This window comes from Salvelinus fontinalis, chromosome 29 (assembly GCF_029448725.1).
Source record: "Salvelinus fontinalis isolate EN_2023a chromosome 29, ASM2944872v1, whole genome shotgun sequence".
NCBI lineage: Eukaryota > Metazoa > Chordata > Actinopteri > Salmoniformes > Salmonidae > Salvelinus > Salvelinus fontinalis.
Window position 1 is genome coordinate 20,300,789 of NC_074693.1, and position 21,459 is coordinate 20,322,247.

At 45.0% G+C, this 21,459-nt stretch overlaps 1 protein-coding gene across 1 annotated transcript in view; it reads right to left on the reverse strand.

Annotated features, from left to right (window-relative positions):
- Positions 1-21,459, reverse strand: part of uvssa (UV-stimulated scaffold protein A) — a 30,158-nt gene that overhangs the window by 5,206 nt on the left and 3,493 nt on the right. Inside the window, exons 7-11 of the mRNA XM_055888571.1 lie at positions 20,992-21,120; positions 5,213-5,318; positions 849-1,047; positions 524-664; positions 11-194 (exon numbers count right to left, since the gene is read on the reverse strand). Of these exons, the coding sequence (XP_055744546.1) occupies positions 11-194; positions 524-664; positions 849-1,047; positions 5,213-5,318; positions 20,992-21,120 (759 nt within the window). The remainder of the gene's footprint in view (positions 1-10; positions 195-523; positions 665-848; positions 1,048-5,212; positions 5,319-20,991; positions 21,121-21,459) is intronic.

Sequence of the window (21,459 nt, forward strand, 5' to 3'; positions counted from 1 at the left end):
AAACGCTCACCTTGACTCGGTCCTGGCGTTCACAGAGGGCTCCGTTGGGCATGGGGCTTTTGCACCTGTGCTTGACGGGCTGGAAGCGGCCAGCGAACGTGATGTACCTGGACTTCATCTGGGCAGCCAGCTCCTTATTCTCCACCTCTTCCTCTACCTCGTTGGGAACCCAGAACTGGTGCTGGGAGCTATTCCTGGACACCAGGATAGAGGGAGGGGTGTGAAGAACTGTCCATGTACATGGACCTGCTCTTTACTAATATCAATCTGTAGCAATGTTATAGCTATTAGCTGAGAATAAAGTCAGAAGTATTACGGGAGAGTCTCTTTTCAGAACTTATAACACTGTTTATCTCTAATAACAGCTTTACAGTAACTCTGAACATACAATAGTGCTCTCTAGTGGCCATATCAACACCAAATGAAAACTTTGTGAAAAGTTCAGTTCTGTGCAGTAGTTCCATTTCAACGTATACTCAATAAAGCATGTTAGTCATGGAGGAAGTTGGGAGTCTGTATGTACTTGATGATTTTGCCTGCAGTGGGTTGCTCCTCTCCCCAGTAGTAGAGGTCCAGACCGAAGGGGATGACTGGAGCTTTGTCCCTGTCCTCACTGGGGTCACTAGCCTGGTATGTGGGGTCCACATGACCTCCTGCTGCAGAGCTAGAGAGAGATGGAAAACAGCAGTCACAAGTCGTTGAGGCTGTGGTTCTTCTCTTTGGTCGAGACAGACATATTTCCAAAGTAGCCGTCCCAAATCCCAATTCATGTGGAACGACACAAGGGAGTTGAAATAGAACAGTGCAATAAACATCTAGAGCTTTGAAGTGAAGCAGGGAGGGGTCACCTGGTGCTAGGTGGCTGGGGTAGGAGGCGCTGCTTGAAGAGGCGGAGTGTGGCGGCTGCACAGGTGGGGTCCTGCTCCTCGTCAGTGGCTCTCTTCCTGGGTCTGGAGAGGGTGTGAGAGGCTCCTGTTGCAGGACACTTCACTGGAGGCTGTACCGGCTTCTTACTGGCCACAGAGGTAGAGGGGGACGGCTCTAAACCTGGAATGACCAGTGTCCATACGTTACATATTAGATCAAGAACTTCCAAATACTTTTTATATGTACAGATTTATCAAGCACATTCTACTGCTTTAGTGCTGTGTGCTCACTGCTCAGCTCAGATAGTCTTGTGGAACAGCTACTTATTTTCCTAGCCTCTTGGAAAACATACGACTCTCCTCTTAAACACACTGGCCGTCCGCTGAATGTCTAAATCCCTATCTGGCCCTGAAGCCTGGAGATGTTGCCCACCCTGCTGTAGGTAATGTTAACACAGTTATGAAGTGAAGGCCAGGGCAGGGAGAGGTGGAGGAGATGCTCTGCCGCTGTGCGTTACCTCCTGGGTGGGCAGAGAGGGGCTGTAGAGGGGCTCGATGAGGGTCAGACTGAGCTTAAAGCTGGAAGAGAGATCACAGCTCTGCTCTAAGCCGCACCTGCCCCAGCCCCATACCGGGACAACTTAAACTTATTAAAACAAATAAATAATGTTTAAAGAGCAGTTGTTACCTCGCAGAGGACAAAGTGGGAGTTACCTTACAGCTACGCATGTAAGCATCTAACCTCATCTTCATCTCCTCTCCTAGTAACAGACCAGATACATTAGAAAATCCTTTGGAATTAATAAACATTATTAATGACACAAATGTATTTGTGAAAATAATATACCTAAACAATTCCCCCCAACAAGAAAAAGGGGGAAAAGGACAATAAAAGAGAATATAATGTTGGTCACAGGCACAAGTCTTCTTCCTCATCAGAGCCCATTCCCTGCATGACGTAGGCCTATCCCTGGGTTAATCCAAGAGTCCTCCATCGCTCTGACTTACTGCATCGTTCTGTGCAAAGACCCCATCTGAGGAATTGTGAAATACTACCAAATCCTTTCTTTTTCTGTTCAAATTGACCAAAATGGTAGCTATTTGTCTGAAGCAATAAAGTTGCAGGTGTTAAAGAGATAAATCAATAATAGTACATAGAGAGGTCTAGCAGCAGGGAGACACGGCGCTGGGCTGCCAATGGTGGCTATATTGATTTTCCTGAGTTCAGCAGGCCTTGTAATTAAAATGTAAATTTGAGAAAGAGATAACGTCCTGACAGGACTGCTGGGATAAAGGGATAGATAAAAGAGCAGTGGAGAGAATGGAGAAAAAAGAGGAGTGAGAGAGAAAGAGGACAGAGAGAAAGAATGGAAAGGCCAAGCTCGTTCTCTCTCTTTGGATCAAAGCTTGGTTTCAAGAGGAAAATAAGAGTTGTTTTCTGAGAAACGGGTTGACGTATTTGATAGATTGGTCTGATAAGTTAAAATGATTTTTTGTGTACAAATTCACAAAAATGTTCTCTCTATTTTACTTTCTTAAAATATTTTTTCTAATAGAGTAGCTACCTTTAATTTATTTGTATTTTTTACTGTTGATTGCACCAGGGCTACAAATATTATTATTTTTGTCCTAAAACTGAATCTTGTATTTTGACTTGTTCCATTGGACTGGCTTCATGTGTACTAAATCCCTGAGGTATCTGAGAAAACATCTAAAGCAGCCAGGAGAAACATCTACAACGTGCCGTTAAAGTCCTCAAGCCGAAATCAATAGAGATCCAGTCAAAACACGGGTACTAAATACATCACATTTAGTACCACTAAAAACACTACTTTGTCAGATTCATTCTGGGACCAAATCATAATTATTTACCCCCAGGAGGACTGCTTCCAATTTAATGAGGAAATATCCCTTATGTAAGTCACAAAGAATCTTGTGAGTGTGTGTGTGTGAGTTCACCTCAGCCTGGCTGTGCTAGGAAGCATGCTCTCTCCCTCCCCACTCCCTGTGGTCTAACCCCCCTACAGAGACTAGGGAGCATGCTCTCTCCCTCCCCACTCCCTGTGGTCTAACCCCCCTACAGAGACTAGGGAGCGTGCTCTCTCCCTCCCCACTCCCTGTGGTCTAACCCCCCTACAGAGACTAGGGAGCATGCTCTCTCCCTCCCCACTCCCTGTGGTCTACCCCCCTATAGAGACTAGGGAGCATGCTCTCTCCCTCCCCACTCCCTGTGGTCTACCCCCCCTACAGAGACTAGGGAGCATGCTCTCTCCCTCCCCACTCCCTGTGGTCTACCCCCCTACAGAGACTAGGGAGAATGCTCTCTCCCTCCCCACTCCCTGTGGTCTAACCTCCCTATAGAGACTAGGGAGCATGCTCTCTCCCTCCCCACTCCCTGTGGTCTACCCCCCTTACAGAGACTAGGGAGCATGCTCTCTCCCTCCCCACTCCCTGTGGTCTAACCCCCCTATAGAGACTAGGGAGCATGCTCTCTCCCTCCCCACTCCCTGTGGTCTACCCCCCCTACAGAGACTAGGGAGCATGCTCTCTCCCTCCCCACTCCCTGTGGTCTACCCCCCTACAGAGACTAGGGAGCATGCTCTCTCCCTCCCCACTCCCTGTGGTCTAACCTCCGTACAGAGACTAGGGAGCATGCTCTCTCCCTCCCCACTCCCTGTGGTCTACCCCCACCCCCCCCCTACAGAGAGACTGAGGCTAGGTGGATGTTGTAAATTACAGCACTGGGCTAATAGGAGCTCATTAACAGCATTGCATTGTTAATTTTCCATGGCTTCCACAGATCACTTCATAGATCACTCATCAAAGTAGCCTGCCCGGCCATGCTACAGACTTTGTAGACTGGTTCCTATTCACTTTAAGAACATTAAATAAACCAATCAAGGCATTGGACAACACACAAGGAGGACGGTTTTAGGGCTAATCAGATAACAAATCTAATTAAAGTGACATGGTCAGTTTCGTTTGAAAATGTGATGACGAGGAATTAGGTGGAAAATGTCATGTGAACCCAAAATATGAATTTATTTATATTTAACCTTTATTTAACTAGGCAAGTCAGTTATTATCAGTTTCTTATTTACAATGATGGCCTAGGAACAGTGGGTTAAACTGCCTTGTTCAGGGCAGAATGACAGATTTTTACCTTGTCAGCTCGGGGATTTGATCTAGCAACCTTTCGGTTACTGACCCAATGCTCCAACCACTAGGCTACCTTAAGGCTGAATCTGAGCACTCAATGTATATTGAAACAAGATGATCACATGTCCAGAAAGGATTAAATTTGAACTTTTTTAGCCAGCAGGTATAAAAGGAGAAATCTTCAGTTCAAACAACAACAAAGCGGTCAGCCCCGTCTCTGTTTTGGTAAACAGCTGAGGGATGGAGCTGGAAAAACGTAACCACTCAAATTCATAGACAGAGCTTTGGATGCGAGGACTGACCATCCCTGAGAACAAAATGACAGTTTAAACATGTTTTGAGGCTATACAGTGTTTGCATTGCTTACAAAAAAAGACAACAAACTTATATTTTGGGTTCTGATGGTGTATGACAATTGAACTAAGCATGAACTAAGCAAGCAGTTATATTCTTCAAGAATCAATTGGTGTATATCACTAATTTGAAAGTAAAAAAATGGATATAGCAATTGCAGATGGCCCCTTTGTCAACTATTATGACAGTGTCAGTTGGAGACAAGGCTGTTATAATCCACTTGCATTACAGACAACCTCTGACCTCTGTGCATGGCACGTTTTGTTACAGCCTTGCAACCATATATCAATCTTGAGGCCATTAGCAATTACACAGACTGGGAAAATGAACTTCTGGCTATAGAACTGGAACAAACCGGTTTGCTGTCTGCGATGGAAGACATTTTATAGAACATTGGTCATAAATCATATAAGGGGATTTAGCACAGGTAAATGAGTAATTAAGTTACTTACCATTGGTGAGCAGTTTGGATAATTGAGTACAATGCTGAAGTACTTTTGAACATCTGAAGTTAAAACCAGCCAGGAACGTGCCTGAGCCAGGAACGTGCCTGAGTCCTAACCTACGACCTTTACAAACACTGCACACGTTGGGCTTTATACAATCACTCTATAAACAAACCAGCTTTTAGAGGCATTCTTTGGCACCTTCCTCATGTTTATCTGAGCCAATCCAATCAATAGTATGTGATGTGTGTGTGGTGATATCCTGAGGCGAGGGTGAGAGCTTACTGGGATTACTCTTCATTATGCTCTTCTCAGATGCTGTTTGTATGGCTGTGACCCTGTTGTGTATGCACCTGCCCCTGGTCCTCTGCAGCTGAGCAAACTCACCGTACTCCTCCCGTAGATGGTCTGGAATGTGGGGTTCAAAACCCTCCTTCTCCGGAACCTCCTCAAAGTCATCATCGTCGTCATTGCTGCCCTCCGGCGCTTTCATCTAGTGGATGGGAAGAGGGTGTCTTTGTAAGTACAGGGTCAGCTCAACATGGTTGACTGACTATGGAAAGGACCGCTTCACCATTCGGGCTCCCGAGTGGCGCAGGCACTGCATCTAGTGCGGGCACTGCATCTAGTGCGTCACTACAGACCACCTGGTTCGAATCCAGGCTGTATCACAACCGGCCGTGATTGGGAGTCCCATAGGGCGGCATACAATTGGCCCAGCGTCGTCCGGGTTTGGCCGGTGTAGGCCGTCATTGTAAATAAGAATTTGTTTTTAACTGACTTGCCTAGTTAAATAAAGGTTAAAAATAAAATAAACTACTAAATGGCAATGTAGCTAGTTAGACATTTTATTATAAGCTAACAATACATGAGAAAGACTATCCTTACTTGCCTAACATAAAACTAGGCCTCTTCCTAGGACCACAATAATCAAACAGCACCGTCCATATTCTCCATGCCCCTACATCACTAGAAGTAAACCAAGACTCTCTTCTCTCCCAGTCTTCCTCAAGTCCCCCGTCTTCCTCAAGTCTCCTACCCCCTCTCCTCCCTGCTGTCTCTGTGTTTGTTTGCAGACAGGTTACAGAGGAATTAGGACCTCATCAGCAGTTCCCCGGTTGCTGATTATCACTCAAATGGTATCCCCCACGGCCCTCAGGGTGTTCACAAGATTTACAGCGCCCGAACGGCTAACTCGGCAGTAACGTGGGACGTCTTCACATTTTAATTCAAAGCCTTAATGGAATTTCCACTTGACCACATCCAATTTTTTTCCGCTTCCTTTTGACGTAGTGGTTTATTTGACCACTGTGCCATCTAATTGTCAGTGCGTATAACAGCGCTTGTTTAGTTAATTTTGTCATTGAGGTTAAGGGAGACAGAGAGGGAGATTTACATAGAGTTTCTACAGGAGGCAACTTAGTTATTTTTCACCAGTAACTGTAATTGATACAATATGATTGACTAAGGTAGTGCTTTTCAAACAGACAACTTAAAAGTTTACAAATGATCTGAAAAGACAACATGTATTAGTTGTAAAGGTATCTAAAGGCTGTTGTTAACCTTTAGATACATTTGCTCAACTACCCACCCTTCCCCAGTTTGCACATAAGCACCTCTCTGTTCTGGCCAATCCACTCACCTAATACCCAAATCTTAGCCTATCCTTTATTCCTGAAAGAAGAGGAAATAAAACTGTTGGAAGCAATAGGCTGTCCAACAGATGGAGCGATAAGTGTACTGTGGCCCTGATTCACAGGTGTGGGAGAGGTGTCTGTGTGCGGAGCTGATAAGGAACCCGAGACAGGCTAGTCAGAGAAAGTCCGGGTCACCAAGCGATATGGAGGGCTCTCACCTCTGAGCCAGCCAGCTGTATTTCCTCAACACAATCGCTTTCGGGAGATCTACTCAACAAGAGCTGAGAGGACTAGGTGGTAACCACCGGCCTAGGTATTAGGCTTCCAGCCATAATCACTACCAAATAAACCCCCCAAGTCTGATTACTCAGGCTGTGTACTTGACTATTTATTACGTCCCACTTCTCAGACAACAGGGCATGAGTTGGATGAAACTAAACTGATGCTGGTATAGATGAGTGGCCACCGTGTCCATGTCTGCCTGTCTGTTAGAAGATGCTGCTGAGAACAAAGAAGGTGGTGTGCATGGTTCAGGACAGGAGGGGAGGTGATGGTCTCCTCCTCTCCTCTGCCTGGAGCCTCTACCTGCACATGCTCATCTATCACCCAGCCTGTACGTTTTGCTATCACTCTAACACTAATCAAAAGAGAAAACTGTCACCGGCGCTGACCTGTGGAACCTCCCAATTACGCTCTTCAGGAATGACAGGGGCACTTAACTCCCCAGGAGAGTAAATGACCACCATCAATCATGGCGGAATAACAATGAGCTGCCTTGGCCGCAAATTATTTTTGGGGTATAGAATCCGAGCAGGGGAATTTATGAAAAGTGAAAAGCAACCCAAGGCTTTTTTCTCTCCTCCTCCTCCTCCTCCCCTCTCTAAGGGAGGCTGTTCTGTTCTGCTCTGCCTGGGGGATGAAGCGAAGCCAGCATCGCCGCTAAACAGAATTTATGCCTTTTAATTTACTCAAAAAGGTAGTTAACCATTCCCTGCGCTACAACGCATAACAGAATGCCATTTAAATATAGGGGTCATTTTCATAAAATATTACCCATAATTCTCATGTCCTTGGTTTGTCTAGGGCACGCCACGTATGAGCCACTGTTTCACGCACGCCTTTCCATTTATTCAGCTTAATTGCTTTCATGATTACCTTTATGTCAAGTAGTACAGGTAGATCAAAGCTTGCTTTTTATTTCTCTTATTGCCCCTCTCATTTTATTTTTCATTACCGCATGTGAGCGGTGTTGAATATGGCAGATTAGGGTCTAAACTGTCTTTGGATGAGGTCTAAATTACTCCCTGTTATCGCTTTCAACAGGGAGACGAGCCACAGTAATGTACCTGCTGCTCAGAGAGTAGCCACAGTAATGTGCATGTTGCTCAGAGAGCAGCCACAGTAATGTACCTGCTGGTCAGTGAGCAGCCACAGTAATGTGCATGTTGCTCAGAGAGCAGCCACAGTAATGTACCTGCTGCTCAGAGAGCAGCCACAGTAATGTGCATGTTGCTCAGAGAGCAGCCACAGTAATGTACCTGCTGCTCAGAGAGCAGCCACAGTAATGTGCATGTTGCTCAGAGAGCAGCCACAGTAATGTACATGCTGCTCAGAGAGCAGCCACAGTAATGTACATGCCGCTCAGAGAGCAGCCACAGTAATGTACCTGCTGCTCAGAGAGCAGCCACAGTAATGTACCTGCTGCTCAGAGAGCAGCCACAGTAATGTGCATGTTGCTCAGAGAGCAGCCACGGTAATGTGCATGCTGCTCAGAGAGCAGCCACGGTAATGTACATGCTGCTCAGAGAGCAGCCACGGTAATGTACATGTTGCTCAGAGAGCAGCCACAGTAATGTACATGTTGCTCAGAGAGCAGCCACAGTAATGTACATGCTGCTCAGAGAGCAGCCACAGTAATGTACATGCTGCTCAGAGAGCAGCCACAGTAATGTACATGCTGCTCAGAGAGCAGCCACAGTAATGTACATGCTGCTCAGAGAGCAGCCACAGTAATGTGCATGTTGCTCAGAGAGCAGCCACAGTAATGTACATGTTGCTCAGAGAGCAGCCACAGTAATGTACATGCTGCTCAGAGAGCAGCCACAGTAATGTACCTGCTGCTCAGAGAGCAGCCACAGTAATGTGCATGTTGCTCAGGGAGCAGCCACAGTAATGTACATGCTGCTCAGAGAGCAGCCACAGTAATGTGTATGCTGCTCAGAGAGGAGCCACAGTAATGTACATGTTGCTCAGAGAGCAGCCACAGTAATGTGTATGCTGCTCAGAGAGGAGCCACAGTAATGTACATGCTGCTCAGAGAAGAGCCACAGTAATGTACAGCTGAAGTCAGAAGTTTACATACACCTTAGCCAAATACATTTAAACTCAGTTTTTCACAATTCCTGACATTTAATCTGAGTAAAAACTCCCTGTCTTAGGTAAGTTAGGATCACCACTATTTTAAGAATGTGAAATGTCAGAATAATAGTAGAGAGAATGATTTCTTTCAGCTTTATTTCTTTCATCACATTCCCAGTGGGTTATAAGTTTACATACACTCAATTAGTATCTGGTAGCATTGCCTTGAAATTGTTTAACTTGGGTCAAACGTTTCGGGTAGCCTTCCACAAGCTTCCCACAATAAGTTGGATGAATTTTGTCCCATTCCTCCTGACAGAGCTGGTGTAACTGAGTCAGGTTTGAAGGCCTCCTTGCTTGCACACACTTTTTCATTTCTGCCCACAAATTTTCTATATGATTGAGATCATGGCTTTGTGATGGCCACTCCAATACCTTGACATTGTTGTCCTTAAGCCATTTTGCCACAACTTTGGAAGTATGCTTGGGGTCATACTTTGGAAGTATGCTTGGGGTCATTGTCCATTTGGAAGACCCATTTGCGACCAAGCTTTAACTTCCTGACTGATGTCTTGAGATGTTGCTTCAATATATCCATATAATTTCCCTTTCCTCATGTTGCCATCTATTTTGTGAAGTGCACCAGTATCTCCTGCAGCAAAACACCCCCACAACATGATGCTGCCACCCCCGTGCTTCACGGTTGGGATGGTGTTCTTCGGCTTGCAAGCCTCCCCTCTTTCCTCCAAACATAACGGTGGTCATTATGGCCAAACAGTTTGCTTTTTGTTTCATCAGACCAGAGGACATTTCTCCCAAAAGTACGATCTTTGTCCCCATGTGCAGATGCAAATCGTAGTCTGTCTTTTTTATGGCAGTTTTGGAGCAATGGCTTCTTCCTTGCTGAGCGATGTCGATATAGGACTCGTTTTACTGTGGATATAGATACTTTTGAACCTGTTTCCTCCAACAGCTTCACACGGTCCTTTTCTGTTGTTCTGGGATTGATTTGCACTTTTCGCACCAAAGTACGTTCATCTCTAGGTGACAGAACGCGTCTCCTTCCTGAGTGGTATGACAGTAATGTACATGTTACTCAGAGAGCAGCCACAGTAATGTACATTCTGCTCAGAGAGCAGCCACAGTAATGTACATGCTGCTCAAAGAGGAGCCACAGTAATGTACATGCTGCTCAGAGAGGAGCCACAGTAATGTACACGTTGCTCAGAGAGGAGCCACAGTAATGTACACGTTGCTCAGAGAGGAGCCACAGTAATGTACATGTTGCTCAGAGAGCAGCCACAGTAATGTGCATGTTACTCAGAGAGCAGCCACAGTAATGTGGATGTTGCTCAGAGAGCAGCCACAGTAATGTGCATGTTGCTCAGAGAGCAGCCACAGTAATGTACATGTTGCTCAGAGAGGAGCCACATTAATGTACATGCTGCTCAGAGAGCAGCCACAGTAATGCACATGTTGCTCAGAGAGCAGCCACAGTAATGTACATGTTGCTCAGAGAGGAGCCACATTAATGTACATGTTGCTCAGAGAGGAGCCACATTAATGTACATGCTGCTCAGAGAGCAGCCACAGTAATGTACACGCTGCTCAGAAAGGAGCCACAGTAATGTACACGTTGCTTAGAGAGCAGCCACAGTAATGTACACGTTGCTCAGAAAGGAGCCACAGTAATGTACATGCTGCTCAGAGAGCAGCCACAGTAATGCACATGTTGCTCAGAGAGCAGCCACAGTAATGTACATGTTGCTCAGAGAGCAGCCACAGTAATGTACATGCTGCTCAGAGAGCAGCCACAGTAATGCACATGTTGCTCAGAGAGCAGCCACAGTAATGTGCATGTTGCTCAGAGAGCAGCCACAGTAATGTGCATGTTGCTCAGAGAGCAGCCACAGTAATGTACCTGCTGCTCAGAGAGGAGCCACAGTAATGTACCTGCTGCTCAGAGAGGAGCCACAGTAATGTACATACTGCCAGAGAGGAGCCACAGTAATGTACATGCTGCTCAGAGAGCAGCCACAGTAATGTACATGCTGCTCAGAGAGCAGCCACAGTAATGTACATGCTGCTCAGAGAGCAGCCACAGTAATGTACATGCTGCTCAGAGAGCAGCCACAGTAATGTGCATGCTGCTCAGAGAGCAGCCACAGTAATGTGCATGCTGCTCAGAGAGGAGCCACAGTAATGTGCATGCTGCTCAGAGAGGAGCCACAGTAATGTACATGCTGCTCAGAGAGGAGCCACAGTAATGTACACGTTGCTCAGAGAGGAGCCACAGTGATGTACACGTTGCTCAGAGAGCAGCCACAGTAATGTACACGTTGCTCAGAGAGCAGCCACAGTAATGTACACGTTGCTCAGAGAGCAGCCACAGTAATGTACATGCTGCTCAGAGAGGAGCCACAGTGATGTACACGTTGCTCAGAGAGGCGCCACAGTAATGTGTATGCTGCTCAGAGAGGAGCCACAGTAATGTACATGCTGCTCAGAGAAGAGCCACAGTAATGTACAGCTGAAGTCAGAAGTTTACATACACCTTAGCCAAATACATTTAAACTCAGTTTTTCACAATTCCTGACATTTAATCTGAGTAAAAACTCCCTGTCTTAGGTAAGTTAGGATCACCACTATTTTAAGAATGTGAAATGTCAGAATAATAGTAGAGAGAATGATTTCTTTCAGCTTTATTTCTTTCATCACATTCCCAGTGGGTTATAAGTTTACATACACTCAATTAGTATCTGGTAGCATTGCCTTGAAATTGTTTAACTTGGGTCAAACGTTTCGGGTAGCCTTCCACAAGCTTCCCACAATAAGTTGGATGAATTTTGTCCCATTCCTCCTGACAGAGCTGGTGTAACTGAGTCAGGTTTGAAGGCCTCCTTGCTTGCACACACTTTTTCATTTCTGCCCACAAATTTTCTATATGATTGAGATCATGGCTTTGTGATGGCCACTCCAATACCTTGACATTGTTGTCCTTAAGCCATTTTGCCACAACTTTGGAAGTATGCTTGGGGTCATACTTTGGAAGTATGCTTGGGGTCATTGTCCATTTGGAAGACCCATTTGCGACCAAGCTTTAACTTCCTGACTGATGTCTTGAGATGTTGCTTCAATATATCCATATAATTTCCCTTTCCTCATGTTGCCATCTATTTTGTGAAGTGCACCAGTATCTCCTGCAGCAAAACACCCCCACAACATGATGCTGCCACCCCCGTGCTTCACGGTTGGGATGGTGTTCTTCGGCTTGCAAGCCTCCCCTCTTTCCTCCAAACATAACGGTGGTCATTATGGCCAAACAGTTTGCTTTTTGTTTCATCAGACCAGAGGACATTTCTCCCAAAAGTACGATCTTTGTCCCCATGTGCAGATGCAAATCGTAGTCTGTCTTTTTTATGGCAGTTTTGGAGCAATGGCTTCTTCCTTGCTGAGCGATGTCGATATAGGACTCGTTTTACTGTGGATATAGATACTTTTGAACCTGTTTCCTCCAACAGCTTCACACGGTCCTTTTCTGTTGTTCTGGGATTGATTTGCACTTTTCGCACCAAAGTACGTTCATCTCTAGGTGACAGAACGCGTCTCCTTCCTGAGTGGTATGACAGTAATGTACATGTTACTCAGAGAGCAGCCACAGTAATGTACATTCTGCTCAGAGAGCAGCCACAGTAATGTACATGCTGCTCAAAGAGGAGCCACAGTAATGTACACGTTGCTCAGAGAGGAGCCACAGTAATGTACACGTTGCTCAGAGAGGAGCCACAGTAATGTACACGTTGCTCAGAGAGGAGCCACAGTAATGTACATGTTGCTCAGAGAGCAGCCACAGTAATGTGCATGTTACTCAGAGAGCAGCCACAGTAATGTGGATGTTGCTCAGAGAGCAGCCACAGTAATGTGCATGTTGCTCAGAGAGCAGCCACAGTAATGTACATGTTGCTCAGAGAGGAGCCACATTAATGTACATGCTGCTCAGAGAGCAGCCACAGTAATGCACATGTTGCTCAGAGAGCAGCCACAGTAATGTACATGTTGCTCAGAGAGGAGCCACATTAATGTACATGTTGCTCAGAGAGGAGCCACATTAATGTACATGCTGCTCAGAGAGCAGCCACAGTAATGTACACGCTGCTCAGAAAGGAGCCACAGTAATGTACACGTTGCTTAGAGAGCAGCCACAGTAATGTACACGTTGCTCAGAGAGCAGCCACAGTAATGTACCTGCTGCTCAGAGAGGAGCCACAGTAATGTACATACTGCCAGAGAGGAGCCACAGTAATGTACATGCTGCTCAGAGAGCAGCCACAGTAATGTACATGCTGCTCAGAGAGCAGCCACAGTAATGTACATGCTGCTCAGAGAGCAGCCACAGTAATGTACATGCTGCTCAGAGAGCAGCCACAGTAATGTGCATGCTGCTCAGAGAGCAGCCACAGTAATGTGCATGCTGCTCAGAGAGGAGCCACAGTAATGTGCATGCTGCTCAGAGAGGAGCCACAGTAATGTACACGTTGCTCAGAGAGGAGCCACAGTGATGTACACGTTGCTCAGAGAGCAGCCACAGTAATGTACACGTTGCTCAGAGAGCAGCCACAGTAATGTACACGTTGCTCAGAGAGCAGCCACAGTAATGTACATGCTGCTCAGAGAGGAGCCACAGTGATGTACACGTTGCTCAGAGAGGCGCCACAGTAATGTACATGCTGCTCAGAGAGGAGCCACAGTAATGTACACGTTGCTCAGAGAGCAGCCACAGTAATGTACATGCTGCTCAGAGAGGAGCCACAGTAATGTACACGTTGCTCAGAGAGCAGCCACAGTAATGTACATGCTGCTCAGAGAGCAGCCACAGTAATGTACACGTTGCTCAGAGAGCAGCCACAGTAATGTACATGCTGCTCAGAGAGGAGCCACAGTGATGTACACGTTGCTCAGAGAGGCCAGCTAGATGGTGGTGAATAAGTGGCTCATCCTTCGCCCTGCACTTAATACAACAGACACTTGCGCTTATGAGACACGAAGACCAATTTAATTGTCCCATAATATTACAACAATATCAGATTAAATAGTAATTAACTCATAATTACTGATATGAGAGAGAGAGAGAGAGAGAGAGAGAGAGAGAGAGAGAGAGAGAGAGAGAGAGAGAGAGAGAGAGAGAGAGAGAGAGAGAGAGAAAGAAAGCAAAAGAGCAGTATGGTTTTGAAATGATACTTGAAGAAATTAAGGATATTTCCCACTATTTCATAGAATGTGATACTGGTTTCTAATATAATGATGGTTTCTAATATAATAATGGTTTCTAATATAATAATGGATTTGGTAACACTTTAGTTTGTACTCTCTCTCCCTTTCCCTGTTTGGGGGTAGAATCCGCTAAGTTAGAATAGAGTTGTTTAAGCGATCATAATATGTTCATGACACATATTGAAACCTGTTGTGACATATATTGCGTTATTTTATGGCTGGTTATATGACACCTACAGAAGAGTGTAAAAACCTACAAAACCTACCACACAAGACAAAACATTCCATTACATCATAGCCTACATGTCAACAGTATGTTTATGTTATATAACATTTTCTGAAATTGACCATATTAAATAAACATTGTAATTGCGCACACATTGATGTCAGACATGCACCTACCCCAATGCTCTGTTGCTGATGACTGGTATGAATGTAGGAGGAGATTTCAGAAGGAGGACAAGACACCCTCTTTTTGACTGATATAAAGGCATGTACATGATAGGCCTATCTGGCTTATATGATTATGATGGTCATAATTCTTCTTGACAGTGCCATAGTGTATTTTTTTTAGTCCAAGTAAAGTGACACAGGATGGTCATAATGCTTCATGACAGTGTCATGAAGTGTATTATCTACAAGTTATTTAAAATATGACAACAACAAAGGATTTAAGAAACAAACTTTCAAACGAAAGGAAACTTCTTGACAGGGAAAAAACTAATTTGAATAAATGTGGGTTTGACCCTTTTATGTAGGTGTCATAACCAGCCATAAAAAGCAATATATGTCACAAAAGGTGTAAATATATGGGTCATGACAGTGGTAATACCATATTATTACAGGTTATGACAAGTTATGTCAGCTGTTATGACATGGTTATGACCTTGTTATAACGTGTCATGACACAGTGTAAAGTGTTACCACAATGGTAAGGTACGAGACAGCCAAATCCCCCAACCTAATGTTTACCATAGAAATGATCGCTTTAAAAACTCTATTCTAACTTAGCGGATTCCACCCTCAAACTCAGGGAAAAGGAGACAAAGTGCAATCCACAACGCAACACAAACGTTCTACATTACTCCAGGCCCAGGTACAGTCTTTCATTTCCAATAGCTAGCAATTGTGGAAAAGGAGATTGCTATTTTGTTTATACCAGTTGTCTTCTTTAATCCAAAGCAGTTATTTCTCCGTTGATAGATTAAAACACCATGGAATAATATTACCAGCCCACTAGAAATTCCTGGTTGTCAGACATTCTTTTAGTTTTAATTCTGCAGTGATAAAATCAGGACTGCAATCTTGAGATGGCAGCGTTGTAACTCTTATTCAGGGGTGTGCATGGGGAGGAGAAACATTTTGCTGACACAAGCCTATCTAAAACATGGGCTCTATCCCTTATCCCCACCTTTGCATTTAAAAACAGACCTTTTTCCTATCCTGTACAACGTATAAGGAAAATCACATTTTCTCCCTCTTACAAAATACTCCAGGACAGTTCCCCTAGATAATATTTTTTTATTTTAAGTTAACTATACGGATATCTTCCCTTGAATGGTCTACATAGCAAATACAGCAGCTTTAGGCTACAACTGCGGTGTTATTTGTTACTTATTTATTCCTTTGTATTTCAGAGATAATAATTGTATGTCATTCAATCAGGAAAATGGGTGTTCTTTTTTCATTCCAAAAAATATCAAATTATACACATTTCCCTAATTAGGCTAATTTAAAATCTGCAAAGGTGTCCATGATACATTTTAGAGACAGAAGCAGGCGCATTAAATAAGAATATGATCCATTCCGTCCCAGTGCTACTTGGCGTGCCATTCCTTCCCAGTGCTACTTGGCGTGCCATTCCGTCCCAGTGCTACTTGGCGTGCCATTCCCTCCCAGTGGTACTTGGCGTGCCATTCCTTCCCAGCGCAACTTGGCGTGCCATTTCTTCCCAGTGCTACTTGGCGTGCCATTCCTTCCCAGTGCTACTTGGCGTGCCATTCCTTCCCAGTGCTACTTGGCGTGCCATTCCTTCCCAGTGCTACTTGGCGTGCCATTCCCTCCCAGTGCTACTTGGCGTGCCATTCCCTCCCAGTGCTACTTGGCGTGCCATTCCCTCCCAGTTCTACTTGGCGTGCCATTCCCTCCCAGTGGTACTTGGCGTGCCATTCCCTCCCAGTGGTACTTGGCGTGCCATTCCCTCCCAGTGGTACTTGGCGTGCCATTCCCTCCCAGTGCTACTTGGCGTGCCATTCCCTCCCAGTGCTACTTGGCGTGCCATTCCGTCCCAGTGCTACTTGGCGTGCCATTCCGTTCCAGTGCTACTTGGCGTGCCATTCCTTCCCAGTGCTACTTGGCGTGCCATTCCTTCCCAGTTCTACTTGGCGTGCCATTCCTTCCCAGTTCTACTTGGCGTGCCATTCCTTCCCAGCGCTACTTGGCGTGCCATTCCTTCCCAGCGCTACTTGGCGTGCCATTCCTTCCCAGTGCTATTTGGCGTGCCATTCCTTCCCAGTGCTATTTGGCGTGCCATTCCTTCCCAGTGCTATTTGGCGTGCCATTCCTTCCCAGTGCTACTTGGCGTGCCATTCCTTCCCAGTCTACTTGGCGTGCCATTCCTTCCCAGTGCTACTTGGTGTGCCATTCCTTCCCAGTGCTACTTGGCATGCCATTCCTTCCCAGTGCTATTTGCCATGTCATTCCTTCCCAGTGCTACTTGGCGTGCCATTCCTTCCCAGTGCTATTTGCCGTGTCATTCCTTCCCAGCGCTACTTGGCTTTGAAACATCCAGGGTGAACTATGGATTGGCCATGTCCAAACCTCCGTCCCTTCCCCCAGTGAAAGGTGTAGGTGAGGTTCGGGTTATATATCCACCACTTACTGGAAAAAACACCCTTCAGGGGGCTAAAGTGCTCCCTGTGCCCTCCAATATATTTTCTATGGTCTAATTAATTGTGTAAGCAATCTCAATGACTTTGTGCCCTGGGAAGCGCCCGCTCCAGTGTACTCCTTAAGTCTGTTATCCTTTAAAAAAAATATCTTAGGAGGCAACGTCAGACAACTCAACTTCATTTGTCTTTTGGCAAGTTTGATGGCTATGCATTTAAAAACCCATTCAATCTTATAAACCAAAAATGTTATGTACTCAGCTGTGATGGTCCTTCGTTCATCTGCTATTTATATGCTAATATCCACTCTCACTGGAAGGTAATTATTACAGCAAACCAATAACTCAGGTGTATGGGCTGCTGGAGCAAGGCGGCTGGGCCAGGGGAATGCCCGGCCAGGGGAATGGAATTAAGCGCTGCGAGTCGGTCGGTCGGAGGACACACTCAAGACTGCTGGAGGTGAAAAACTCTTTAAGTTGTCCTCCATTGTCTATGCAGACAATGTAATGCCCCTCACTGCCAGGCTGTCCCTTGTGGCTGTAAGACAGCATTCAGTCTCAGAAACACACAAGTCCACAGACAAACAGACAGACACCATCTCCTCAGTATATTACATTATGCATTACTGTGGAGGGAGAATGTGTTCTGTGAAGATTGTAAAGGCTTTAATGCAAGAATCATTTAAATGCATTTACTTTCTTTACATAAGAAAATGTAGCCTGACGCAAAATGTGCTTTGGTCTTGGAAAGCATTTCCAGTCACATAGTGATTGATGTTAATGAGTATTTCCACCATGCATATATAGCCTAGCTACTATTCGATTGGTTCTGTGGTCAAGAGCCATGTCCAAATACTATGTGGTACTTTGTAGCAGCATTTGATAAAAAGAGTTTCTGTCATAAAGTAATGAAGTGAGAAAAGGCATATTGGGTAAATAAGATTCAACGGGAGGGAGAGGATCTGACATGAAGACAAACAGAAGGGGGACTGAGGGATGCTTTGGGGACGTGGAGATAGGTACCAGCCAATAGTAAATGGTCCATATTCCAGACCTACTACCGGACTGGGTGTCTGGGGGATACACTAATGAGGGCCCCTTAGGGGCCTCCCCCGGGACCTCATCCTGGAGGGGACCGCCAGGTCACCTGACAGATGAAGTTATATATGTCTACATCCTCCAAACGACACTGTCAGCTTCCCCAATGTCTTTATCCTGAACGTCTGGAACAGGCAGAGTGGGCCAACCAGCGACGTGACACGGGCGCAATCATAGGATGATGAGACTATTACTTAGCCCATCTGATGAATATATTTGAACTATGTCTAGATAAATGCATGCTGAAAGTGGTTCACATTAAATAGGCCCAGTCTCTGAACATCATAAAGATAATGACATTCGGGGATATAACAACAGTTATCCTGCTTACTGATCTCAAATGAGTGATCATGTGCTTGACTGAACCCTGTACAGATCAGTGGTCAGTGTGGATCAGGAGTGCAGAGGGTGAAGACAGACTAGGCCTGCCAAGCCTCTCCGTTAGCTCCCAGACAGAGTGTGGAGTGGTGCTAACATTAATACCAGTCAGTCTGTAGATATTGTACACACGGCCTGATCAGGTGAGGATGAAGCACAGAACAGGCAGGGGGAAAGACTCTCTCTGTTTATCTCCAGTTTCCCAATGTGAAAAACAGAGAGACATCAATTACTGCTCTTCCTCCTGGTCCTGATAAGATGCCTTATCTGGGTAAACAACGCAATATTCATCCCATGCTGCATGTTCAATGTGTGGGGAGGGGGTTGAAAAGGTGCCTGCTTTACAAATACTCCCTTCTTTACCATAAACCTCAGTGACCAATAATTAAAGGTGCTTAAATGAGATCCAGCCAGCTGCAGAGTGCTGGTGTCAGACACATCCACCTCTTCCATTTATCAAATGGGTGCCACTGCCAGCAGACAGAAAGAGAGAGAGGAGGGGTACTGCTGGAAGAAGGATACTGCTAGAAGAAGGGGGATACTGCTGGAGGAAGAGGGATACTGCAGTACAGCAGGCACTCAGTCTGGATGTGGGTTAAGGTTTGGCCCTTTCATTTACAATAGGACTAGGATGGAGAAGTGGGTCCTACATGGAGTATGGATTGCTCAATCAAATATCAAATTGATGTCAAGAGTACATTTTAATTAAAGCAGTTTTCATGGATACGTTTAAAACAAGCATACTTTGCTTTCTGTTGTACTCACTGAAGCCCGATAGAGAATTAACGCAACATATAATTAAAACGTAACATAAATGATCCAAATCCATGATTGGATCTCATAAATGTTTCTGTGTTATGTTATGCAACTGTGAGGAGGTACAATGTAGTGTAGTCCTGCAGGCTGAAGCCATACAAATATACTAACTACAAGGCTATTAAGGGTTGAGTTGTTTTGGTAATTACTTTGTTCCTTGACTTCACGTCTATGTTTTTATGTCAGTGGAGTGAGAAGCAGCTAAACTACCATCTTTACCTTTTGGATTTCTCAATTTTACTCCCAATCAGCACGGGTTTATTGAGTCGAAAAAGCAATCACATCCTTGTCAGAGCCCCGATAAAGCGAATACAGTAATGAAATGCTTTTAAGGGTAAAAAGGAAAAACTAATTATGATAAAGGACTTTAAGTTGTTGCTTTATCACACGGCATTGGAAATGTTGTCTGACAGTGATAAACCTTTACAGGTAGCAGTATGGCGCTCTGTCACTGTCACTTCTCCGCGTTCCCTCAAACGCAACGCTCTCGCTCGCTCTCCCTGCCCAGTTAAAAAGGGACATCAGGTGTCATAATGATGAGTCTCATAACTGCTAGGTATGCGTAGTATTCCAGAGAGGGAGAGAAATGGTTCTGTCTATTAATACCTAAAGCCCTGCCTCTCCATTCTCTCTCGCTGTACTAATCTCAGCCTGATGCGTTCCATTTCAATACCGCTATCATACCTCGCACAAATGTCCAACTATTCATTTTTTTAATACAACTACTGTGGTTTTTCCACTTCCAGGCCCTGAAACTATTTAAAATAAAAGACATTACAGAAGTGCTGAACATGGAATTAGATTTGAGGGACTTTTGCCTTCAGGTGTTAATGGTATTGAGGCCATGGACAACATGTCAATGATGCCGCTCACTTTTTCCAATGAGAAAATCAATAACAATAACATGTGGGATTTCACAGTTTTCAGAGAAGATCTGAACATAAATATGTAAAAGTGAAGAGGATAAAGATGTCTGTATTAAAAACACAGCAACTGATGCATACTGCATTAGTGCAATCTACTTACTTGTATTTTAAAAAATTATTTTACCTGTGGATAATAGAGACCACACACAGATATCTGCACACTGACGTTTGTTAAATGATCCTCAGTACCGTACTGATAGTTGTCAATCCCTCGAGCCAGGCCGTTAACCCACTGTTCCCCGGGAACCGAAAACGTGGATGGCGATTAAGCCCCCTCTCTGATTCAGAGGGGTTGGGTTAAATGCAGAAGACACATTTCAGTTGAATGCATTCAGTTGTACAACTGACTAGTTATCCCCCTTTCCCTACTCGTATGGGGAGGCAGGTAGCCTAGTGGTTAGAGCGTTGGACTAGCAACCGAAAGGTTGCAAGATCGAATCCCCGAGCTGACAGGGTAAAAATGTGTCCTTCTGCCCCTGAACAAGGCAGTTAACTCACTGTTCCTAGGCCGTCATTGAAAATAAGAATTTGTTCTTAACTGACTTGCCTAGTTAAATAAAAATAAAAAAGTATGGCAAGTGGCAAACTTCTTCCTCTCTGTGGGTAATACGTTGTGAAATAGTGCCCTCTGCTGGTAAAAATATATACTTGCAACCAGGCTGAGAAGTCACATCAACAACTGGAGAGTAAAAAGGACGAATGCATGCAAAGAAAAATATGATCTGGATTTCTTGCAAATTACTATATTTCTTGACACCTGCCCTTCTTGCTAAATAATGTTTTCATTGTACTCACCACTCTGCGATGCCTGGCCTTGTAGTCAATGTGCAGGTCTTCATGTTTCTGGAGAGCTCTCTCCAGTGACGACTTCAAGTCTATGGCACGTCTGAGGAGCGGTTCTGGCACACCCGCCTTGGTGAAAACCTTGGGAGAAAGTATTTAACTTTTTGCCTGTCCTGGAACATGTACACAGGTCCTAAATAGTATCAACATTACTATCAAGCTGTCCTGGAACATGTACACAGGTCCTAAAGGACCATTATTTTGGTTTATCCATGTTTGATGATAGAGAGCATCTTGGCTGGCTACATCACTGCTTGGTACGGCAACTTCAAAGCTAATGCAAGGCGCTACAGAGGGTGGTGAGTACGGCCGAGTACATCACAGAGGCAGAGCTCCCTGCCATCCAGGACCTCTATACCAGGTGGTGTCAGAGGAAGGGCCAAAAAGTTGTCAAAGACTCCAACCACCCAAGTTCTCTCT